The sequence below is a fragment of the Pleuronectes platessa genome, chromosome 17 (genome assembly GCF_947347685.1).
Source record: "Pleuronectes platessa chromosome 17, fPlePla1.1, whole genome shotgun sequence".
Classification (NCBI taxonomy): domain Eukaryota; kingdom Metazoa; phylum Chordata; class Actinopteri; order Pleuronectiformes; family Pleuronectidae; genus Pleuronectes; species Pleuronectes platessa.
The window spans coordinates 5,856,271-5,879,663 of NC_070642.1; the positions used below are offsets into that span (position 1 = coordinate 5,856,271).

A 23,393-nucleotide genomic window follows, 5' to 3' on the forward strand; every position below is an offset into this window, starting at 1 on the left:
CCTCTCTAATGGCCCCCCATAGAAAAACAAAGTGCTGCGAATAGATGCACTGTAGGAATGTGTGTGTGAATGTGTGAATGTAAAACTGTACTGTAAAGAGATTTGAGTGGTCATCAAGACTAGAAAAACAATATATAAATAAAAGACCATTTACCCGAACAATCTCCTGCTCCGTTCTTCACCTGTCAAAGAATTTTCTGAAAGTCACGTCAAAACATTTTATTTATTCTGTGGCAGGGACGTGAAGAGCTGGACTCAGACTACGGCAGTTTTAAAAACCTAGACACATTTTGAAATCCGATTGCATCACACACTAAAGGGGACGTAATCGCACGAGGAGGAAGGGCCATCAAACCTGTGACAACTTGTTCTATCTGTTATAATGCTTTGCAGAAGAACAGAGACCTGATGAAAAAACGATTGCGGAGACGTGGTCAATACAGCCTGTCTGTTCTTCAGCGGGAATCTCTCACACTATCACATAATCTGGGCTGAACATCTGCACCAATCAAGGTTCTATACAGGATTTTCCCTCAAATTCTTGGGGGGGATTGAATGGTAGTGGAATGGGGTCTGAGCCCAGCTTCATTTCACACATCTGTAGCTTCATATTACTCTATTCTGCTGTGCTACAAATAACTCGTCACAGCAATATTTTCTGTCATTTGGATGACGCCTGTGTGTTGTTTCACACAACATGGAGGCCAGCAGAAAATCTGCATGAAGGCAAACATGGAGAGTAAACATGGCACAGATTGAGATGAGGGGCTGCTTCGGTCACATGGATGTGTTTTGGGAATAAAAAGCTTGACACGGACCAGAAAGCCCAACATTGAATATCATGCCACAGGCCGGTTCCTACAACCGATTCAAAGCACCGCCAACCTTTTTTAAAAACCTTTGTAAGAGTCTTGTCAAACAGCACAGGGAGTCTGTGGATGAAGAGTCACAAAGTTGCAGTCAAGCACTGAAAACAAAACTCAGGCATCCCAAGAGCCTTCTGCCTGCGACCCAACATATGGTATGAGTAACAAGTAATCCCATGTATGATTACATTAACCCTCACTGGCCCTCTTCAGACCAGGCATCAACATCCATCTCAGGTAATCTGATTACAAGGGGACAGCGTGAAGTATAAGACACACTGTGGACGCATTGATACAGGAAATCGTTCCTCCCAACCGCAATAAGACTGTACAACTCATCTACCTCTGTCAGAGCCACCATCACAGAACTGCACTAAACATACCTGTCTCCTTGCACTGTGTACCCTGTACAACACTCCGCTCCATATACTGGAACACTTACTTCACATCATATGTGATATGTGTTAATATAAACCATATTGATATTATATATCATTTTATACAATAATATTGTCTTTTGCACACTCTGTCTACATATTCTCACACTCATAGTATATTATATTATCTATTGTATAGTCAAATACTTATATTCATACCTCTACTATATATCATATCATATTATATCATACTCTTTGTATATTCTTTGTATATATAAGTCTATATACACATATTTATACATGTGTACATGTTATTATTATTATATTTACTATTATTATTATATATACTGTTGCTGCCATTATTACTATATGCTGCTATTATATTGGTATAATTACTATCATATATAAATATATATTATCTTATATTATATACTATATATACTGTACTATTTTGATATACTGTCTAACAATAACATTACCATCATATCATCAGTACTATTACCATCATCTTGCCACTGCACCTTATCTACCTATTTATCTTGTGTTTCTGTTTTTATTCTTTCTACCTCAATATTTTTTATTTTATTCTACTGTATTGTATTTTATTGTATTCAAATGTACCGGCTGCTATGACGACTTAATTTCCCTTCGGGATGAATAAAGTAATCTATCTATCTATCTATCTATCTATCTATCTATCTATCACTCAGATTTAGCAGCGTAAACACAAATGAGACCTTGCAACATGTCCTCTGACATGCTACAGTTTCATAATGAATCGATTTTTCCCAGACATTGATTTATTTGTCATGGCGGAGTATCAGGGCCATGTTGGCCGAACTTGTCCAAATATAAAGAAGAGGAAAAAAGTAGCACTTAAATGGCACTTACTTATAGCACTTTGTAGTCTTGCTTTATTTTGAAGAAACTGTACTTTCTTGCTTCTTGTTGTTCTGGGTTTGTACCCTCGGGGTTGAATGCACTTATTGCAAGTCGCTTTGGATAAAAGCGTCAGCTAAATTAAAATTGACCAAGAGTGTGTTGTATAGGGCTCGAAAGGGCACATGATCTCCCTTCACTTTTTTGCTTTGCCCAGTAAGCCCTTCTGTTAAATGAGCGGATCAAGGAAACGAAAAGTGGACAATGAGTGCCGAGTGTTTAACACGGACAACAAAATACTTGTTCACTGAAGTCCAATAGAAGGCTGTATGCCTGATATGCCAACATCAGCCGTCAGTTTGCTACGAAGCATGCTAACTACGCTAGCGAGCAGTCAATGCAAGAATGGGCGGCTACGGCTCAGAGGTTGGCGGCGAATTTACAGACTCAGCAAAAAAAATTTCACCGACAAACTGCGATTCAAGAGTCAACTACCAAGGCAAGTTTTTTGGTGGCATTCGAAATAGCAAAGGCTAGCAAGCCTTTCTCCGAAGGCGAGTTTTTGTTAAATAGCCTTGCAAATAAATGCTTTGCTACTTGTTAAAGGCCAAATCGTTTCATGTAATGATTTTTTCATGTTATTTATATTAGTTCACAAAAACACTCCATCCATCTGGTCCTGGCCCGGCCCCTCTGTCAAATTTTAGAACCCATTGTGGCCCGCGAGTCAGAAAGTTTGCCCACCCTTGATCTAAGAAATTAATCAAATCTTATTACCCCTACTGTCCACTCCATCACCTTCTCTCTCGCTCTCGCTCTCGCTCTCTCTCTCTCTCTCTCTCTCTCTCTCTCTCTCTCTCTCTCATCAATTCATCTCTCACACACACACAGATAAAATACTTGTAATGAGGAGAGAACTTATTTTCGAGGACAGGTTGGGATGAGTTTAGGAGACATGGCTCTGGTTCCTAGTCTGAGAGTGACTGCTTTCCCTCAGAACATTTGAAATTAGGTTCTAAGTCTATTTGCAAGTTGTTTGACTTTCCCAGTCTGCCCTGGCAGCACTCAGAGCCCAATACACAGTGACCGAAAGTAAACGGTAAAAGGACTTCATAGGGTTAGTTCACAGAAAATACAAACTCCTCTTTATGTTTGTATCCTGGTGTTTTCTTAGGTCTGAAGAAGTGGTCACCATTTACTTCAATTGTATTGGAATTGACTGCAAGAATGTTTACCCCTGAAACTCCAGAAGTGCTTTGTGGACACCTCACCCACGCCTCCATAGGAATAGTGGTGAGTAGATAATGATGATGTGAGACATCAACAGCCTGTGTAGACAGCTGCAATGATCACTGACACACTTTCTCCAGGTTCACTCCATCCTGAAGTAAACACATTAGACCCGGGATATAGCACAGGATTGTACTTCCAGTCAACATTCTGGGAAAATTAGCAACCACTTCTTTTAGAGTAAAACAAACATTTGGTTGTTGTTTAATTTTTAACTAATTACAAAACAAAAAATTATAAAAATGCCCTGAAAACTTGATAGCATTATCATGTTATACGTGCAGGGACACAGCATCACCTGACCACTCCAGTGTCATATTTTCTTCTACTATTTATTTCCGGTGTACGTCTCTCTCTCATGGCATGAGAGGTTCCTTCTAAAGGTGCGAGTAACTGGATGCAGCTGACAGAAGTGTTTTACCCGATGAGTTCACAGGAGACGTGGTGCATCATGGATGGAAGCATTTGGCTCCATGCACCACCACAGTCCCTTCTGCACACTTTACTCACTCCTGCCGGCTTTAACACCTTTAATGGATCCTTTCAGAGGTTCAGTCTTAGGGCAGATCTTTTTTTTCACAGGTCTGTGAACTGTGAAAAAGAGAGCACCACTTCATTTGGAACATAGATCACATGCAAGATGAAGGCCTCAGTCAAACTCCAGCCATCCTTGTGATTGAAATCCCAGAGAAGAGCTGTTGATAGTTGAAGTTGAGACATATTTCCAGAACATCCTCAGAAAAAAAGCAAAACAAAGATTATAGGAGTTTTAAAATCATGACAGATTTCCAAAATGGGCAGAACCACATTTTTTTTTTAATTCTCTTTGTACAGAATGTATTCACAGGCATATCCTTAAGGATGTAAAATGAAGTCATTGGGTAAAAATGAAGACAATACCTTTGGGTTTGCGCAGTAAATCATAATCTGCGGGAGGAACTCATCTGTCTGAAGGAGTGTGTGTGTGAGTGTGTTTGTGTTCATCTCTTTCCCTCTTCAGACAGGAACTGATAATCATATGTATTAAGTTATCGATCGATGATGTCGGATCATGTCTCCGGATCGCTCCCCTCACTTTAACCCTGATGTCCTGTCTTTGCGCGTCACGTTACGTCTTGTGTTGTGTCTCAGGTCTAAATGTGTTTGTGTTTATTGTCTCTCATAACCTCAACTGCTCGGCAGACCGCTCTCTTCATGACAAAACGATTTCCTTATATGGAGAAATAGAGGCTAGGCTTTATGCTAAATGCCCAGAGCGGACACGCGCCTCCTGATTTAGAATGTTTCTGGTTCACAAACAGACGCACGGTGGTGAGAAAAAAATGGACTGGTGCGCACGTGTCATGAATCTTTGCGCACGCACTTATTTGGTGCGCACTCCTCTTGCACCTGTCTAATCAACACTGTGGCTCACACAGCAGCCCAGACTGGAAACACCTGTTCACCTTCATCTTGCACTTCACCACTTTGTCACAGGTAACAGAGTTGGACTAAGAGGATTGGCGTGAATCCATCTGGCCTGCCCGCACACATATCTCACACATTCAGCATACACGTGATGCTACGTGTTGGGAAGCTGAGTGCTGACATCTACTGATGGAGAGCATCAATGAGAGTCATTCACCATAAGATTGTCTGTGGCCGATGGAGAACATCAGAGCACTATTAGGGCTCAGGTGGCACCAAATACCTACCTGGTTCAAGAGGATTGGCTGGTGTGCTAGGTGACATGAAAACACTCTGAGCTCCAGCCTGTCCATTTACCCAGCTGCAGCAGGTTAATCATCCATATACTGTATTTAATACTAGGTCACTTTAAAATGTTATAAAAATATTTTACGTTTTTTTCCAAAAGCAGCTGAGTTAATATGTTACTTCCTGTCTCTGTCTGCTTCACCCGGCGTCTCCACCTCTCGCCTGAATAATGCAGAGGATTCGATGCTGCTGTCTGTGCAAAAAAAGACTCCCGCTGTGTTGTGCATGTGTGAAAGGAAGACTACAGGTAAACTCTTTGGCCAATTCTCCGGGTTTTACCCAGAGGTTACTCATGTTATAACTTAATCATTTGATGTAGCACTCATTGACACATTAGGACCAGAGTGTTGACGTGAGGGTAAACATGTACACGAAAACACTTCCATCCACACAAAGGTCATACCCGACCCACTACAAAATGTTTTCTAATAAGGAAATTCCTGTTGTGTAATTTTCAATCTTTTTCCACTGAATTGGTTCACCACCTCTCAGAGTGAAAGGCTTTTTTAAAAAATTATTTTCAAAAGCAGCTTATGATCATGTGATGAGGTGAAGGCCGATGCACTCACATGATGAACCGGAGACCCTGCTGTCTCCAAATAAATCGCCCTGACTGATGGATATGAAATATCACTTATTTAAATATGGTACCATGAAAGATTTGGCTTACCACCTATTCCATATACAGTGAGAACGTCAGCAGGGTACGTGCCTGCTCTGAGACTGACAAAGGAAAACTTGTACAGTAGTTAATCGCTGCCTGTTATTAAAAGCATGCAGCTGAGCTCTATCTATAGGAATGTAAGGAAGCAAGCAACATTGATCTACCCTGTTTTAACTAGTAGTTGGATCTCCAACTATTTAGGAAACATAATTCGATCTTGTGTTTTGTCTTTTGGGGGATGGAGCTACCATTGCTTTCCTTTTGGACTGCAGATTCTGATAATCATATAAATATTACATGGAGTAAACACACATTAGCTGCCTAGCTTATGTGGTTGAATCTAAATTAGAAACCCTTACTCTCCCAGTCCAAGATAATCTTGTTGTTGTGGCCCATGGTGCTTCACGCCTCATGACAAGACAGAGGCATCTCTCAGCTGAACGTTGGCTGTCAGCTTCAGGCCCATGCGTCCACTCTGAGATTTTTCACGTGATTGAAAACATCAAAAGGGGATCTTAGGAGATGAATCTTTTTCCCTGCCACTGATCTCGCAGCTGCACAGCAGGTTTAAGGTTCCCAGCAGGAATTTGCCTTCGAACACACACATTTTTCCTCTTCCCGGGGAGCCGCGGCTTTTTACATCGGGAAGCGCTGCTCATTAATTGCAGCCTCCGAGTTCAGATTCTTTTTCTTGCCTTTCCTGTCTGAAACATTTAACATAGATTATATGCATGGCACATATAGGCAGAACATGCTGGCGTTGATGACACAGTATTACACAGACAGCTCAGTCTTCAAAATTAAGTTACGTTTTTAACAAACCTATCGACTCTTTGACAGAACCTCTTGGCACCAAAGGTAGCACAGTGTACAAATTGTATAATCTACAACATTATTTGCACCTTAAGTGTTAAAAAATATGACCAAACAACATGATACTGTCAGAGCAGGTGCTAAGTAAAAATGGGATTGCTTGAGTGGGAGAAAAAGATGTTGAATCAGTGAAAAGCCACATGATGTGTTTCTTATGAAGAGGTCTTACACAAGGATTGGATTTGTATTTATATAGCGCTTTTCTAGTCTGATGATGACCACTGATGTCTTAAGGAGTGAGAGTTATTACCGTCCACACTGTATCTAAAAATGCAGCAGCTGTTAGTTGCTATAAATGTTGAATGTAATGCCATAATCGTTATTTCAATTAGTTTTTATGAATGGAGTTCATTTTAAATCAAAGTAGATCAAAGATCACATCCCTGCTGTGAATGTAATATCCCAATATATATACTTTGGCTATATATATGTATAGCCTATATTGCCTATAGCAAAATAGGCTATATTGTATACCAATAAAGCCACTGAGTCAAAGTCACACTGCCCTGCACCAAGCAATAAGACAACATGCTGCTAGCTGTGGAGTATTTAGCACATAACCTCACTGGTGAATGAGGAGTAAAACTATCAAATTTAATCAGTTTGGCTCAAACAAAAATTCAAATGAATGATAATATTGAATTAATAATAATGTATCGTTATTAATATTATTATTATTATTATGCAAGGACAGAGTAGTTAGCCAGAGTGAGTTTAAAATGACCACGTTAACTTTATCAGCATTTTATGTGTTACTCTGCAGCAAGTCATCAGGAAACCAGTACAAATGAATTCCATATTATGTGTTACAAAGACGTTATGCATGACCATGTTGTATTAATGCTGATTTTATTCACTGAAGTTGCTTCACCATGTATTAAATATTTATAGAACAGTATGGGGCGATGGGTATAGAGCGATCACTTCGATCCCAGTCTTCCCTAGTTCGCACATAGATGCACTGTATGAATGTGTGTGTGTGTGAATGAATGAATATAAAACTGTGATGTGAAGCACTTTGAGTGGCCATCAGGACTAGAAAAGCGCTATATAAATACAGACCATTTATCATTTAACTGTAATCAATAATTGCTTTTTTAAGCGAAGTTCTGAACTGAAGGTCAAGGACAATCAAATGGTTCTCAGATGGAGCTTCTGTTCTGATTGTCCCCAATCCATGTTTCTATCTGTGTCTGTGATCACCCGAGGAATAGCTCAATCAGATCATGACTACTGTCTCTCGTTGGAATAACTTATAGCATTCTGGGAAAAACTGTAATGATCATGATCAACCGAATGTCAAGAGTAACTTGAGTTTTCGGCAATCAGCGATTTACACATGACCTCTCTGGGGCATGAGAGACACTCAATCTATAGAAATGGACTGTTTTTATCAAGCGTTTTGCTGAGTGTCGCGCCGGAGGAGCCAGGGATCAAACCGCTGACCTCCTGGCTAGTGGATGACCTGCTCTCCCTCCAGAGCCACATATTATTGTTCTTCACTTTACTGATGAAGAAAAGTTTAATAAAGCTCCACTATTGACTTGTGACATTTTTGTCTCCCTTCCAGGTAGGAAATTAGACAAGTTGAACAATGTCCCAGCAGGGAAGACTGTCCCTTCCCTTGATGATTTTAAGCTAGATTTTAATATCGAATGTTGGATTTTATTTGGTGGGGCGACTTATATACTGAGATACTGAACCCCGAATTGCCCATGACGGCTGCTGTAAAAGATTAAGATTAAGATGCATTTATTCGTCCCAAACACATGCACAGTCATGCAAAGGCACACTCATGCAGGTAGGGAAATTTAATCTCTGCTTTTGACCCATCTTGTGCAGTACACACAGAGCAGTGAGCCGCCGCGTACAGGCGCTCGGGGAGCAGATGTTGGGGGAGTAAGGTGCCTTGCTCAGGGGCACTAGACAGGGTAGGGAGACTCTTGGATTTTTTGGACAGATCAATCCAGGTTCGTCTTTTGTTGTCTCTCCGTGGAGTCGAACCAGAGACGAACCAGAGACCTTTTCTGCCCATAGTCCAAGTTTCTGCCACTAGACCACCGCCTCTCTCTCACAACTAAAACACTAGAGAATACAGACAATTTAACATTCTTAACTTTGTAACTCACGGCATCCAGAGAGGAAGGATAAATGACTGCTTGTCTGAGGAGATGTCATCATAGCAGTGGTAACCAGCCTTATCGATCCCAAGATCACTTTTTTATTCCAAACGTAAGCCGAGATCTACCATCCTGACATCTTTCCACAAAATATTTAGGAGGGACATATTTATTATTTTTTGCAATTTCTGTTAAAGGCTCAATGTACGAGCATAAATATACACAAAGAAAGGCAGGTATGCACCTTTATCTATTAAATGCACAATATTCACATTAATATCAATTAATAATTACAGCATCTGCTCAATGCACAATATTTTGCTTCTCGGTTCAACTATGTGTTCTGCAGAGGTGCTACTGCACCACAATGTTTTACCTTGAATATGGCCATAAATATGACTTTTTCCTTGTATAAAAATGCATGTATTCCTGTGTACTCAAATAAATACCAGTACTATACAGTATGAAGCCTGGTATCTTCCGCTTCTGCAAATATTTCACAATAAAAAAAACTTTTTTAAACAAAAGAATGGATTCTGTCAACAGAAATGCTCAAGTGCTTTTATTTTTAAACACAAACAGAAAGTGTTGCAACCATTTACGCTTGTGACTTAACCTCATCAGATAAACATTTTAACTCAGGTGAAAGATAATTTCTCTGTTTATTTTGGCGTGAAACCACAATGTTTATCCGTCTATGACAGAAATGTATTTACAACACTTCTTCGACTTCAACCCTCTGCTCCTCAGAGCACTATACCATAAAGGTGCAGGTTATGGAAACATACAAATACCTGGAAAGTTTGATAGACGCAAAGTTACGTTTCCATGCCAATGCAGGGGTGCTTTGTAAAAAAGATGTCAGCAACCTTTGTTCTAACTTCACAAACAGGCAAAGTTTAATGTGGATAAGAGTCTCACTCTTTTCTCAAAATCCTATATCGTTTGTTTCAACTTTTTCAGCAATCTGTTATTTTGAGTTTAAATTCATAATGAGCGTCAGCAGTAAACTCTTAGGGCTCGTAATGAAAGCCAAATCTTTTATATCAGTCAATTCTCATCTCCACAGCTCCAGTTCTACCATCTGGCTCCTGGTTTAGATTCCAGCCTGTATAAAGCAACAGAGTATAGAGCAACAGACAGTACCGTTTCTTCTCTGAACTCTGAGGGGGCAGATGGCAGAGATGGCATTCTTGTTTTTTTTTAATAATATTTTCATATCTTATTTAGTTTTTAATATTCTTGTTTTTATTGGATTTTATTCAACATTATTGTATTCATCCAACAATGCTAAGGTCAACTTGGGACCACTATTGTTCTCCCAAATCTGTGTCATTCTGAGTCTACCTAGGTTAATATAGTCTTTTTGTCACAGAGGAGCAATTTGGTTTGCAAACAGTAGTCACACACAATCCATACACATCATAACAAGTACATGAAATACATTAAAAGAGCACTAAAAATCTGTTAGTCCTTTTTTTACAACTTTGTATTACAATTTTGGTGTGCAAAATCACTAGGCCTGCTTATTTAAAAGTCCACTGAGGGGACAAATTATCTTAAATTTGACCTTAGCCCTGGGGAAGTTTACCTCCTTCCTGAGGGCAGAAGTCAAAATTCGTTGTCAAGAGGATGTTGGGATGACCAGGATGACCTTTGGCCTCTAAATGGCTCTAACTCGATAGACATGACTAAGATTATTCAAGTCAATTGTCCAGGTGGATAATTCTAACTATTTTTCAGAGAGGTAAAGGCAAAAGCAAGCAAGGTTGTAAACATCAGAAAAAAAACATTTAGGACCCAACTGGACCACCAATGGTACAAATATGAAAAAACAACATATTTTTATCACTTTTAATCAACTGAGGAACTTTTTTGTCCTTATCTCTGGTGCTAGGTGACGGCTGTAAGGGCGACACAACCTGTTGATGCAATAAGAAGACCAGACCATCTCGTTTCAGTTTAGCCAATGCGGTCCACTCTACCTCTTGAGCAACAGACACATTTTGTTTTCCTGTATGTTGACATGCACATGTGTGGAAATGACAATAGAGCACTTAATTATCAAATAAGATGTAGAGTCCACAGCTTTGCCTGTAGCTCTGTGAGGTAACAGTAGGTACAAAAGTGCGTTGAGCTAATTGTAACATCGGGAGACTAACAATGCAGTGACATGACAATGGTGGCATGTTGATGTTAAACCTCAGTTTTGGGTGAAGTGTCACACACTGGAAACAAAGCTGGGAAGCTGGACCAGGACACACCTAACCACACCCTCACTCCTACCTCCCGCTCACAAGTAGATCCTCACACAAATCCGGGAAACCGGTGGTGAGGAGCCGTCCCTATACAAACAGAGGGCGTTAACATTTTCAAATATGAATGTCATGACGTGAAGACGTCCCAAACAGTTGACTCTATGTAAGCATTGGGTTTGCAAGGTCCAAGGCAAGACCTCTCAGTGGTACTGGAAAACCAGCAGGAGAGGAAATAATTTCACATTTACAGAAATAAAACTCTGTCTACTCTGTCGTAACAATTATTGTTACTTTGGAGTGTAACAAGTTGTGTAATTAATTACTTTTTCAAAATAAGTGAAGGAAACATAAATGCAAATTACATTTGCGGGAGTTTGTTTCTTGTTGCTTTTGACTTGGACTCACAAAAAAACATTCAATGAATCAGCCTTGGTCCACACAATAAAGGCTCAAGCAATTTGTGACATTTTCCTCCTGAAGGTGTAGATGTTTATCTTCTGAAATAAATAAATGTCTTAGAACAGCTGCTACTTTATTTCAGGGCTGTAGAGCAGGAAAACATTCACGTTTCAGGGTTTCACCTAGGTTTACAGCTTTTAGTGTTTAGTGTTATATTTTTTCATGTAAAAATGTACATGTCTCAGTGAAAAGCGTACACAGAACACACAACACGTGGTGTGTGTGAGAGATTCCATCATTGTGAATAAGCTCAGCATCAGCTAATAGACATCCTATCCTTTATGCACATTTCGACATGTACCTCAAAAAGCATGGTTGTGTGACCACTATGCTGAGTACTAAGCACTGCTCACTCTGCATCCTCTACACAGGAAGACCAACACGCTCATCCACACACTGGCTGTGGATGCTTACCTGCCTTATGTGAAAGGGTAATGGAGGATTCACCCTCAAATAAAGGACAGTGACTGTGAACTCACATTCAAACACACACAAATATTATATTAGTGTACCTGTGAGCACCAACGTTACCTTACCATATGATTCTACCACCCCATTTTTAACCTTTACTTTTATTGTTGTTTTAACGTTTAGTTGATGTAAATAGATCATGTCAATACTTTAACTTTTTGTAAAGGAATCTGCATAAATAAGTTGTTAAATATCTGATGTGGAAGGGTATATGAGAAAAAAAATCGGATAAAGATTGAGTTACATAAAAAGGTAATAAGGTAGTTTCCACTTTGTACTGTTGATTGGCAACCAACGTCAGAGTGCATTTCAAACATATATTAAAGCAATACTGTCAAAATATTTGACAAAATACTGAAATATTAAATTTTAAGTGTCGCATTTAATGGTATTAATGATATTAATTTCATAGTAGTATTTAATAATACTATAAATTTTGTTATTAATGTTAAAATAAAATAAGAAATCATTGTAATTTAGTAATATCATTATTTAATAGTAGTAAATGTTAAAATATTAAAATATATTAGATAATATATTATAATAAAAATTAAAGTGAGTAAGTAAGTAAGTAACAAGTATTAACACAACATAAAGTTTGTTCAGAACTAATTAGGAGATAAAGGCATAGAATGTTGGAGTGACTTTGATCTTTGTTGAATGACAGAATTGTATATAAGCAGTTCATTTCTCACATGACCTCAGTTGAAGACCCTTCACCTGTGAACAACACGTACTTCTGTAAACAATTTAACGCCGACATTTGTGTGGAAAAGATCAATTTCTTTCAATAAAAAATGCATTGGAAATGCAAAATTAGCCGACTGTATGGCAACAGACAAACATAGTAATTACACCGCAAACACACACACATGAGCAGCGTGTTGGTAATTAAGTAATTGAGTAAATGTACTCAGTTACTATACTGAACATGTTTGTGATTTGGGATAAGTATAGTGTAGCATGGATCATTTCTTCTCTTCTATATTTAAATGAAAGTTGAAGCTACAATTTCATTCACAGATTAAGAATTTTAAAGCAACAACAATATTGACCTGTTAACATTTAATGCATTTCTGTAAATCAAATGTAAACATTGTAATATATTAAGAAAACCTTTTTCTCTGAAACATGAATGTGGTGACGCCGGCGAGCTAGTTCTGGCAGGCAATTCGAGCTGCGCTGCGCCAATCATGTTACATAGATCATGTGACATACGTCAATCTCCACAACCATCTATATTACACACCCACCTTATCAGGTCGTCTATTTAATCAGAGAGAAATTTCCCATCAACCCCTCTTGCTCGCACTGATGCTGCAGTATTGCTACCTGTTGCTTCAGCCCTCAACCACCCCAGCATCCACCTGTAGACTCCAACAGGGGGGGTTACAGGTATTTGCAGGCATAAGTCTGATTTGACCTTCGATGACATTTTTCTTTGTTCAGAGGACGTCACTCTTCTTAATCTCTTGGAATATCACTCATTGAAATGGTCTTGAGGCAATATCCATTGACTTGTCTTCATGGTAGTAGAACCGCAACCAAACATTTATCTCAATGAACGTAACTGAATGAAACCCACGTCTCACATGGTGTGACATTCACATGTTCTCCTGCTTTCTTAAAAAAACAAAGAAGTCAGGGGTCCAAAATGGTGACCTGAATAGTTGCTTAAAAATTCTGGACATTAATGGCGAAGGAAACTTCGGCAAAAGTAGCTGAAGGTTCAATATGATGGAAGTCCTGAGCGTTCTGGACCCAGTCAAAACCAACGTGGTGCACGTCTATGAAAACCTACAGCAGAGAGGACAAACCTGTCTGGTGTTTGAAAAGCTGGACGGGAATCTGGACGAGCTTCTCAGTGACGGACACAACATGCCACTGTCTGTCAGTGAGATACGGCCGATAGCGCACCAGGTAACCTCTATGGCCTCACACAAAGAGTGTATAATATACAAGTATTGCAGTATACTTAAAACGTCTTAAATCATGTTCCTTGTTGATCTGTACACATCTTCATGCTGGTCTACATTGTGTTTAATCAACCTTTCTTCCTCTGGCCCTGCAGCTGCTGACGACCTTAGAAGCCCTGAGGGGACTCGGGGTCATCCACTGCGACTTGAAGCCAGATAATGTGATGCTGGTTCACCACCAGAACCAGCCATTCCGGATCAAGCTCATCGTCTGCGGCTTATCGTTAAGGACCTCTGAAGTGAGACACGGCATGGTGATGCAGCCTCTGGGTTACAGGTGGGTTCAATCTGGGAAGCTCACCTTTGGACCTGATGCCAGTTCAGTGTTTCGGCTATAAATCACTGTTGAGTCAGTTTTAAATAAACACATTGAATCTGACAATGTCCTTACGAGCTCTTCTTGGTCTTGTCCTCTACAAACAGGGCCCCTGAAGTCTCCCTGGGTCTCCCCATCTCCGGAGCAATCGACCTGTGGGGTCTTCTGTCATTATTGTACCTCAGTGACGACCTGTTTAATATACACTGCCAGTATCAGATGGTGAGTAATGTAATATATCTAGATTGGACTGCACAGCTTCTGACACACAGCAACAGACAATTGTCCAAACCCAACCAGAGTCTTGCTGTAGGATGTAGGCTGATGTGATTCTTTATATTCTCTCTCCAGATGAGGAGCATGGTCGATGTCCTGGGCAAACCAGATGACCACCTCCTCAATGCAGGAAAATACACCCGTAGGTTCTTCAAGGAGAAACAGCCAAGGGAAATCTCTAAATGGATGAATGAAGGTATGTTTTGCCTTGTTTTTGTTTCACCTGAGCTGTTGATATTAATTTAATCTTCTATCCAGAGAACAGTTTGAGATGGTCAACACCTTTAGGAGGAAGTATCTGATATAGGTTCTGTTGTTGCAGAGCCCATTGGAATTCAGGCAGGACAGTGGGATTGAGCCTAAAGAGATGTGGCCAGAGAGGTGGCCGAACATCAGTTCCCTGGATCAGCTTGAAACAGCAAGTGGCCATTTTCTTAAAAATGGTAAATTGTCTGTATTTGCTTTCACACACACTCAGACAACTATGTGCAGCACTTTCTCTATCACACCTTACTTACACACTGCCCAAGGACAGTTCAGCACAGAGGAAGGGGGAGACTGGGATCAAACCGCTGACCCTCTTGTTAGCGGACGTCCACTGAGTTCTGTTGCTGAGAGACAGGAAGCAGATAAACTGAACGATCATCATTGTTTCAAATCCAGATTTACCCAGAGATCCAGGAGCCCATTGAGATGATCGATCAGAGAGCCTTTGTCAACCTGCTGAAGCTTCTTCTGCAGATGGACCCTGAGCTGAGGATCACTGCTGCTGAGGCTCTGCAGCATCTGTTTGTGACCATGAGACACATTGATGAGGAGCTGGACACCAGCTTGTAGTAAGTGACTGTGTGTTGCTATCAGCAATGTTGGACAGATGCATGATTGGATAAATTGACACATTTATTTACTGATTGATTGAGTTATTATGTCTTTGTCTTGTTTTTCTAAGTTTAATAAGGTGATCACCTGCAAGACGGACGACTCAAAGGATGATTCCGTCCTCTGACTCTATCATCGTGGATCAGACCATTGTCTTCTCCACGTTTGGTGAAACAAATGGCTGCAGAACAAAGCACAGACTCCTCTGAGCTTTTTGGATCATCTCTGTCCCAGAGAGCAAACAGATTTTGTGCCAGTAAACTAACCAGACAATCAGTTTGTGTGCGCACCAATAAGACATCGAAGCAGCACACAAGTAACTTTTCCTCAAGTTCTGTTGCCAATGGCTGCCTTGTAGTTGCATTTCTTATATTAACAGTATCCTCATTGTGTAATGTCATCTGTTTGAATGAAGTATGGAGCTGCGGTTTCTGATTTGTGAAACAACAATGCAAAAGAACATTTAATTAACACACAGTGCTTGAGGCGTTGTTAATGAAAGTATATGGAACTGGATGTTTACACCACATCAACTCTTATTAACATGGGAGATGAAGATTGAGGCCTAGGTCTAGTTCATGCAAATTGATCATTTAAATATTGTAACCCTTTTTAAAGGAATCTGTAAAGAAAATTGTTAAATATCTGATGTGGAAGAGTGGATTATAGGGGGTCAAGAGCTGTGAAATTTATGTGGGGCCAGCCTATGTTGAGTTTTAAAAGTTATTGAAAGTCTTAAAATCAATCTTGAATTTAACTGGTAACCAGTGAAGGGACGCAATGATATGAGCCCTACGGTTTGTTTTTGATCAAATATGAGCAGTGTTTTGAACAAGCTGCAAACTTTATAGTGTCAAGTCAACCTATCATCTATCTACATGTGTTTGGCATGTGGAAGGAAGTAGGCGAACCCAGAAAAAAACTCACGTAAACATGGGAAGAACATGCAGTGCGCTCAGAAAGATCTAGACGAAGTTGGGATTCGAACCGGGAACCTCCATGCAGTAAAGTGACAGTGCCATCCACCAAGCAGGGGCCACTTACTAAAGAGGTTAAGGCAGTGTTAAAGATGGTGTGGTTCACCCTCTTGAAGGCAGCACATAGATCTTAAAGCCCAATGATGAACTCTTATTCAGTGTTTAATTCAAGATTTGTGTGGTTTGTTCAGTGGATAATAATTCATATATATATGTTGATAAATCGTATATATACAAGTTTTTTTTTTATAGTACAAAACATATTTTAGTTATGATTATTGCTTATATTATTCTCAGAGTCAAACTGTGGAACATTATATAATCATACTGAAGAGAAATTAAAGTCTTCCCTCACTAACCTTTCACATCGTAATAGGCTCCTTCCATTAGGCGTTAGTCTGTCAGTCTGAACCTGCTGCCCTTTCTGTGACAGTGTAATTATCTCATGTGCAATTACTGTGATTTAAATAACTGTATTGTTAAGAGCTTTGGGTGGTCACCAAGGCGCAATATGAAAGCGCAATATAAATACAGACAATTAACCATTCAAAAGTTCAGTGTGTAGAGATTAGTGACATAAAGTGGTGAAGTTGTTGCTGCTAAAGAAGAGAGAACCTGTGGTAGCCTTAAGTTGTCATAAAAACTCAAAAGGTGTTTAGTTTGTCCTGTTTGGGCCACTGTATAAAACATGGCGGCCCTCGTAGAGAGCACCCCCCAGATGTAAATATAAAGTATTTAAATACAAAGGGCCCATTCTATGGTAAGAAAACATCAATTGGTGCAATCTACATAAAACACACTAGTTTAAACATCACTTTTAAATGTAATCTCTTCCAATAGATCCCTTTCGTCCAAATCTTTAAAGACCTTTAAGCTTTAAACATAATCATTTGTTAAATGATTGTTATATGTTATATAAAAGAGTAGCTTTAATTTAACAAATGCAATAAAACAAACAAAACTAATTATTTTTGACTTTAGTTGACTTCTCTGCATGATTCTCTCCCATATCAGCACCTGCGTTTAACAGTTACATTGTGTTGTAAAATAAAAATTTCTGCAAGAAGCCTGACTTGGCTGTTTTTTGCTTACCACTTCGATTGATAAAACTCCAATCCCCCTGCGATGGAGAAAACAAGGTATACATGGATTTTACAGTCCATTCCTTCATGTTATCCCTTTATCCAGTGACAGAGAAGGCAAAGTCCTAACATCACAACTTTAACCATTTCAACCTGGACAGTACTTTCCACCGTGCACCGCTCCTAACCCTCCACATACAGCGCTTCTCTCTTTCAAGTGAGCGTCCTGCGTCCTCCTGAGTGAGATGGGATCTGGTGGTTTGATCTGGGCGCACATGTGCAGGCTGCCGCTGCTCTACTACGCTAACAAACTGTAAATGAGAAAAGGTCAGAGAGAAGTGAATCCCTGCGCTCACTTTACCAGATGAATGAGAGCTCCCAGGTGGCCATGGCAGCCCGACAAAGACACGTGAAACACAATGTTTCTACCTTGTGCTGCTCCTATAGGCGATGTTGTCAGGAGGTGCCATTTGAACCAGCCCTGGTTTGCGCTTCTACAGGCCGTGTCTGCTGTGGGAAACTCCTGTGATGCACTGAGCACGTCGCCATCTTCTCTCTCTCTCTCTCTCTCTCTCCCTCCCTCCCTCCCTCCCTCCCTCATATTTATTTAAACAACACTAATACAAGATTAAGACTTAAAACTTGGTGTAAATTACCTTGTTTCTAGTCGAATGGGAATGTCGGGGATCCAGACACTTGGATGACACCACATGATCAGTATGCAGGCATTTTCTGTTTTCTTTGTTGTTTATAGCGTCTGAAGATAGGTCACTAATGAGCTACACTTTTTACACCTGGGACTCTAAAAGTGTTTTATGGACGCAAACTTTTCAACCCCCCCCCGCCCCATTGGCATAGGGGTGAGTAGATAATGTCTGAATTTGTATTTCTTGTTGAACTATCCCTTTAAAGCCATCGACAAAAGGCTTGTAATAAAGGTCATATATAAGATCAATTTAACAATCTAAAAGGGATCTGAAAATACATTGTCATGATTGACAGCTGGGACTGACTCAGGTGCATCTTTCAGCAGGCCCTAAATACTGCGGCTCCACTATCACTGCTTCACCGACTCCGGCATCAAAAGCTCAAAATGACAGCAACTGATCCAGAGTATTTGGGCTTCAGTTATTGACAGAGGGAGGAAGTGGAGACACGTCTTCCATCTTTATTAACCATCAGAAGGCTTTACAGATGCTCAGAGAGGGGAGTCAGAGTTTGGATGAGATCGATGTCTTGGAGCAGGAGCAGAATCAGAGCGTCTTATTTACTCATGAACAAATAAAACAGATAAAGATGAATGTTTCTATATAACCACATCCTCTTGTTTGAACAGACCATGTGCACTTATTAACGCATAAGTGCACAGGGTACACATGTCTAGCAACCAGCAGGCTAGACAGCCAGATGTCGGATACAATAATAGATGGAACACATCATCCATGCGTAATTTCAAAACTGTGAGGAGCTGCACTTCCTCAGAAACTCATTCTGTCCCCTGAACGGTCGATTTTCCACTCAATATTTCCAAGAACACATTTTTGGAATCCAAGCATGAAAAAGGCTCAAGGCTGTGAAAACTTTTAAGAATGACACTTCAAAAAATCCAAGGATAGTCTGAGTCAGTAAATAAAGACGATATTTATTGTTTTTTGGGAAAGATTCTCAGCTCATGCAAGGATACAGCTCTTGTAAACAAAATCACTTGAAAATATGTTATAAATGTGCACAGATTTATTTTCTTGGTGTCAAACTCTGGAATGTACAATATGTGGAATTTAAGCTGCATTACAGATATTACACAAAAAGCTGTTCACCCCAAACCCCCCATGGTCCCTCGTTCCCCCGCAATGTAATTACGTCTTCGCCCAGCCATGTTGCTGGAGAGTTGTGTTTGTTTTACATCAGGCATCCACTCACTGCATGGGTGCTGTATCATTAAGGGCAAAAATATACTATCAACTTGGTCAATGCACTCTGCAGTCCAGCACTTCATGGACACTGTTACGTTTGTGGGCAGACACACACATATAAACACACACACACACAGGCCACTTTAAACCCAAGCCTGAGGATGATTTCAAATTAAAGTAACGCTTCTTTAAGACCGTTGTGACGTATATCTGTAAGAATTTAAAATAAAAAAGCACTAAGAATGAAGAGTATTAGTAATGCACAAAAGTAGATGTGAAACAATGACAGGACATTTAACTTGGAACAGGACCCTGCTGTCTATATCTTGATCAGCGTTAAGGTTTATAACATCCCTCCAACCCGTGCTGAGGCCGTTGGGGGCTGAACTCGATGCTGTGCCGCTGTCGGCTTCTCAAAATGCATCTCCACACCAAGAGATAAGCTGGTTATTGTCTGCACAGAGCCGCAGGCCAAAAGTTTGGGGCAAAGGTCAGATGTTTCTGAGGGCAGCTTGCATCCTACACTGAGTAAGTTCCACTCACACCGCGCTCCACATTTCTGCAGCCTCGAAACACCATGCTCGCAAGCTTAGGAGAACAATTTTATTAGCAACTAGCGTCCTGAAGACAACCGTTCTGTGCTGAAAGAGAAAAAAAAACAACGTGCAAACAGCTTAACATACACAAAATATATGTTTCTTGACAGCACGACCAAAGACAGCACTTACACGTTTATTCTCTTTGAACTGTATAATAACCTCAGGGCATAGGTTGGTCACAACTGTATATATCATGTTTTTATATATATATTTATATTTTTTAAATTCATTGCTGTTGCTGGAATGATGTAGAAATTTGCTCCAGGGTGTGTGAGTACACTGTGACATCACTGTGCAGTGCGGCTGAATATCTGTATCAAACCTCTAGGCGACGCATCCCACAAAATAGATGACAAATTAAAGGAGAAACCTGAAGAATGAGTGGAGAGATAGTGGATAATAGCACATCCATCTGCAGGGAACAAGGGCTCAATGTGGCAATACATCCATACGACTATTTGTTTTTCAGCGAAAACAATCTGTCCACAAGAGCGTTTAGGCTGCATATCAATTTAATCCCTGTCCATACTAACACGCCTAAAAAGGCAGATCACATGACCACTCACGTACACTGGGCATGCACAGGCCTTAGGAGGAAGCATTTGCATGTTATTGCAGAAAGAGTTAGGCTACAAACAAGAAGTAGCAATGGAGAAAAGTGAAAAAAACTGCTTATGCAGAATTTAATCTGCACAACAACTGTTAGCAAAGACAACAGGGTCAGTAACGTTTTGTAATTGATGATCCATGTTGCGTTCTACACTGTTCGCCGAGGCTTATGCGTTTTTTGTATCTTCCGGGAGGGGGCTAGCGATGGGGGCCCAACAAAATAGTGAAAAAAACGACATAGTGGAGCTCTTATAACCATTTGCTCCTCTAATAGAGTTAAGATGAGGAGAATGTGAGGTTTTGTCATTGTTATTTCTACACTCTTAAAATATGCTTCCAGTTGAACTAGTGTACAGGCATGTACAATGACTTCAGGACATCTGATGAGTGCTGTGCAAGCTGATACAAAACACATTACAGAGCAGGAAGACAAGGCTCCTCTCAAATAATTTCCCTGCGAGTCAAAGGAGAAAGGGAGGAAGGAGTTAGTGGCAGAGTGAAACGTGACAGGGATCAGAGGGATGAACGCCAGATTAAAAACACAGAGCCGTTTTTTCATGAACTGACCATGAGTCACTCAGCAACAATGGAATGACGCAACTCCTTTGTGTGTGTGTGTGTGTGTGTGTGTATGTATCTGCATCACCTGCAGACTGTGTGGCTAAAGTTCAACGTTTTCAACGAATCCAAACCTCACAAAAATAGAAGAGACCCGCGTAGAAGAGGCCCTCTATATAGCATTTGACTAGACATGTCTGTAGACTTAAAAAATATAGATATACAATATCATCATGCTGCAAATATTCCAGACACCATCGTGGAAAATGTAAGCTCCCATTATAAACAATTAATAGAATTTACTTTTTTTTGTTGTTTTTTTTAAATCAGGCACAGTAGTGTCACCCTGGATAGGAATGCTAAAGAAAACATATAAAAGACAAAGAGAAACGAACACAGCGCTCTCTGAAGCACTGCAGCCGTGGAGGCTACTGCTGCCAGGCGACGCATGAGAAAGAAAAAAATCGTTTATCGTGAGAATGCGAGGTTGTTAAATGAAATTAATTATTTTCTCACGTTTTAAAATCAACTATTGTGCATCATAAAAAAAAATGAGGAGAAAGAACCTTAGGCGTGGAAAACAAGCGCCCCCTGCTTTATACAAAGTCAGTAGTACTGAGAGTTAAGCTCCTCCCTGAGGAGTACGAGGAATGGTGGAGTGAAGGGGAGAGAGAGCGTGAGCAGAAGAGTTACAAGTCCAGCGCAGTAGTTTGAAGTAAGGCCTCAGTTTTCATGTGTTGGCAAAATAAAAAAATGAAATAAAAAAAGAAGGGAAAATATACATCTGGAACTTAATAACATCTAGATTGAAAAAAAAAAAATATATATATGTGCAAAATGTAAATCTTACAATTATGGAGCGAGTTTATTATTGTCGATCACTGAAAAGAGATTGTGCTCGAGGTGGCTGGTCTGATTCTCCGCCCTCTCTCCGTCTGTCACCAACTTCCTGCTCTCTGGTTGGTCCAAAGGCCAGAAGCTTGCCTCGAGGCCCGCTGGTGATTGCTGCGTGAGCTTCACGTCGAGTGGACGGTTCGCTTCAGCTTTTCTATCTCCATCTGTAGGGACACAAACGCACAGCACAAACTCTCAGAAAGGATAGTATAGCAAATTAAATCAGCACTGGGCTGGATCTGCCAGAGCAGCTTGAGCTCATGATTTAGCAGTCGTCGTCCCCAGCTGTGAAACAGATAGTTTAGTGGAGAGGAATGAGGGGAGGAGATGAAAATTAAGCCACATCCTGGAGTAAAACCCTGAGCTGAGTAGAACATCTTTATCAAGGTATCTTTGAGCACTGAAACTAAATATTCAAAAGGCTGAGGACAAGACAAGACGTCACCAAAGCACCGAAAATGGAGGCACTCTCTCACCTGACTCTCTTGGCAGATTAGTGCGTTCAGCATGGTGTCACTTTTCCATCACTGCATATCAGAGCCAGAGCCGATAAAAAGTAATTTGACCTGGAAGTGAATGCTAATATACAGAATCTCTCTCAGTCTAGCTCATATGTCCAAGTTGTTTTGGCCAAAACCAGCTTTGGGTATTATCATTATCACCACTACCATCTGACATCAGATGCCAAACAGAAGACGTTCCAGGCATTACATAAGAGGTTATTATTATATTCATATTCATAACTTAAAATGGCCCCTGAAGGATGTTATAAAAACTGAAGCAGCCCTTAATAAGCAAAAGGTTATGTGAATGATAATAGAAACCGACTAGGGAAGTTGTGGGGAAAAAAAATAACAGGCAAAAAAGAATCACTGTACTGAAGTTAGCATAAAACGATTTCTACTGAAGGACCCACCATGCTATATAACTGATGATGATATGGATATGAATGTAAGGCATCACATGCTGAGAGGAACCTAATTGCTATAACTAACCTAACATACCTCCCCCTCCTCTTCTATGTGCCTTAACAATAGACTGGAGCTGAATGTGATGCTGCATAACACATTCTTTGAGATACTTGCAGCTTCACCCAGCAACAGACCAGGAGCAAAGTATCAAACTAGGAGGGATGGTAATTTCTCTATGTTTTATCATCTTTTTTTACCAGTTTGTAATCTCTTACTATACACTGAGAACACGGAGATAGAAGAACGGTTTAAACCAATCTCTGATCTTTGTGTCTGGAGCACTGCGCGGGTGTTATGTCCTCCTGTCATGTAATTCGTATCGGTGCCCTGC

The 23,393-nt window shown here is 40.2% G+C and overlaps 1 protein-coding gene across 8 annotated transcripts in view; it reads right to left on the minus strand.

Moving 5' to 3' along the window:
* Nucleotides 1–19,140: 19,140 nt before the first annotated feature.
* cd2ap (CD2-associated protein) overlaps nt 19,141–23,393 on the minus strand; it is a 68,804-nt gene continuing 64,551 nt past the window's right edge. For all 8 annotated transcript variants that reach the window (XM_053444617.1, XM_053444614.1, XM_053444619.1 and 5 more), the window contains one exon: nt 19,141–22,255. In XM_053444617.1, coding sequence (XP_053300592.1) covers nt 22,214–22,255 — 42 coding nt within the window. In that variant the 3' untranslated portion in view covers nt 19,141–22,213. The remainder of the gene's footprint in view (nt 22,256–23,393) is intronic.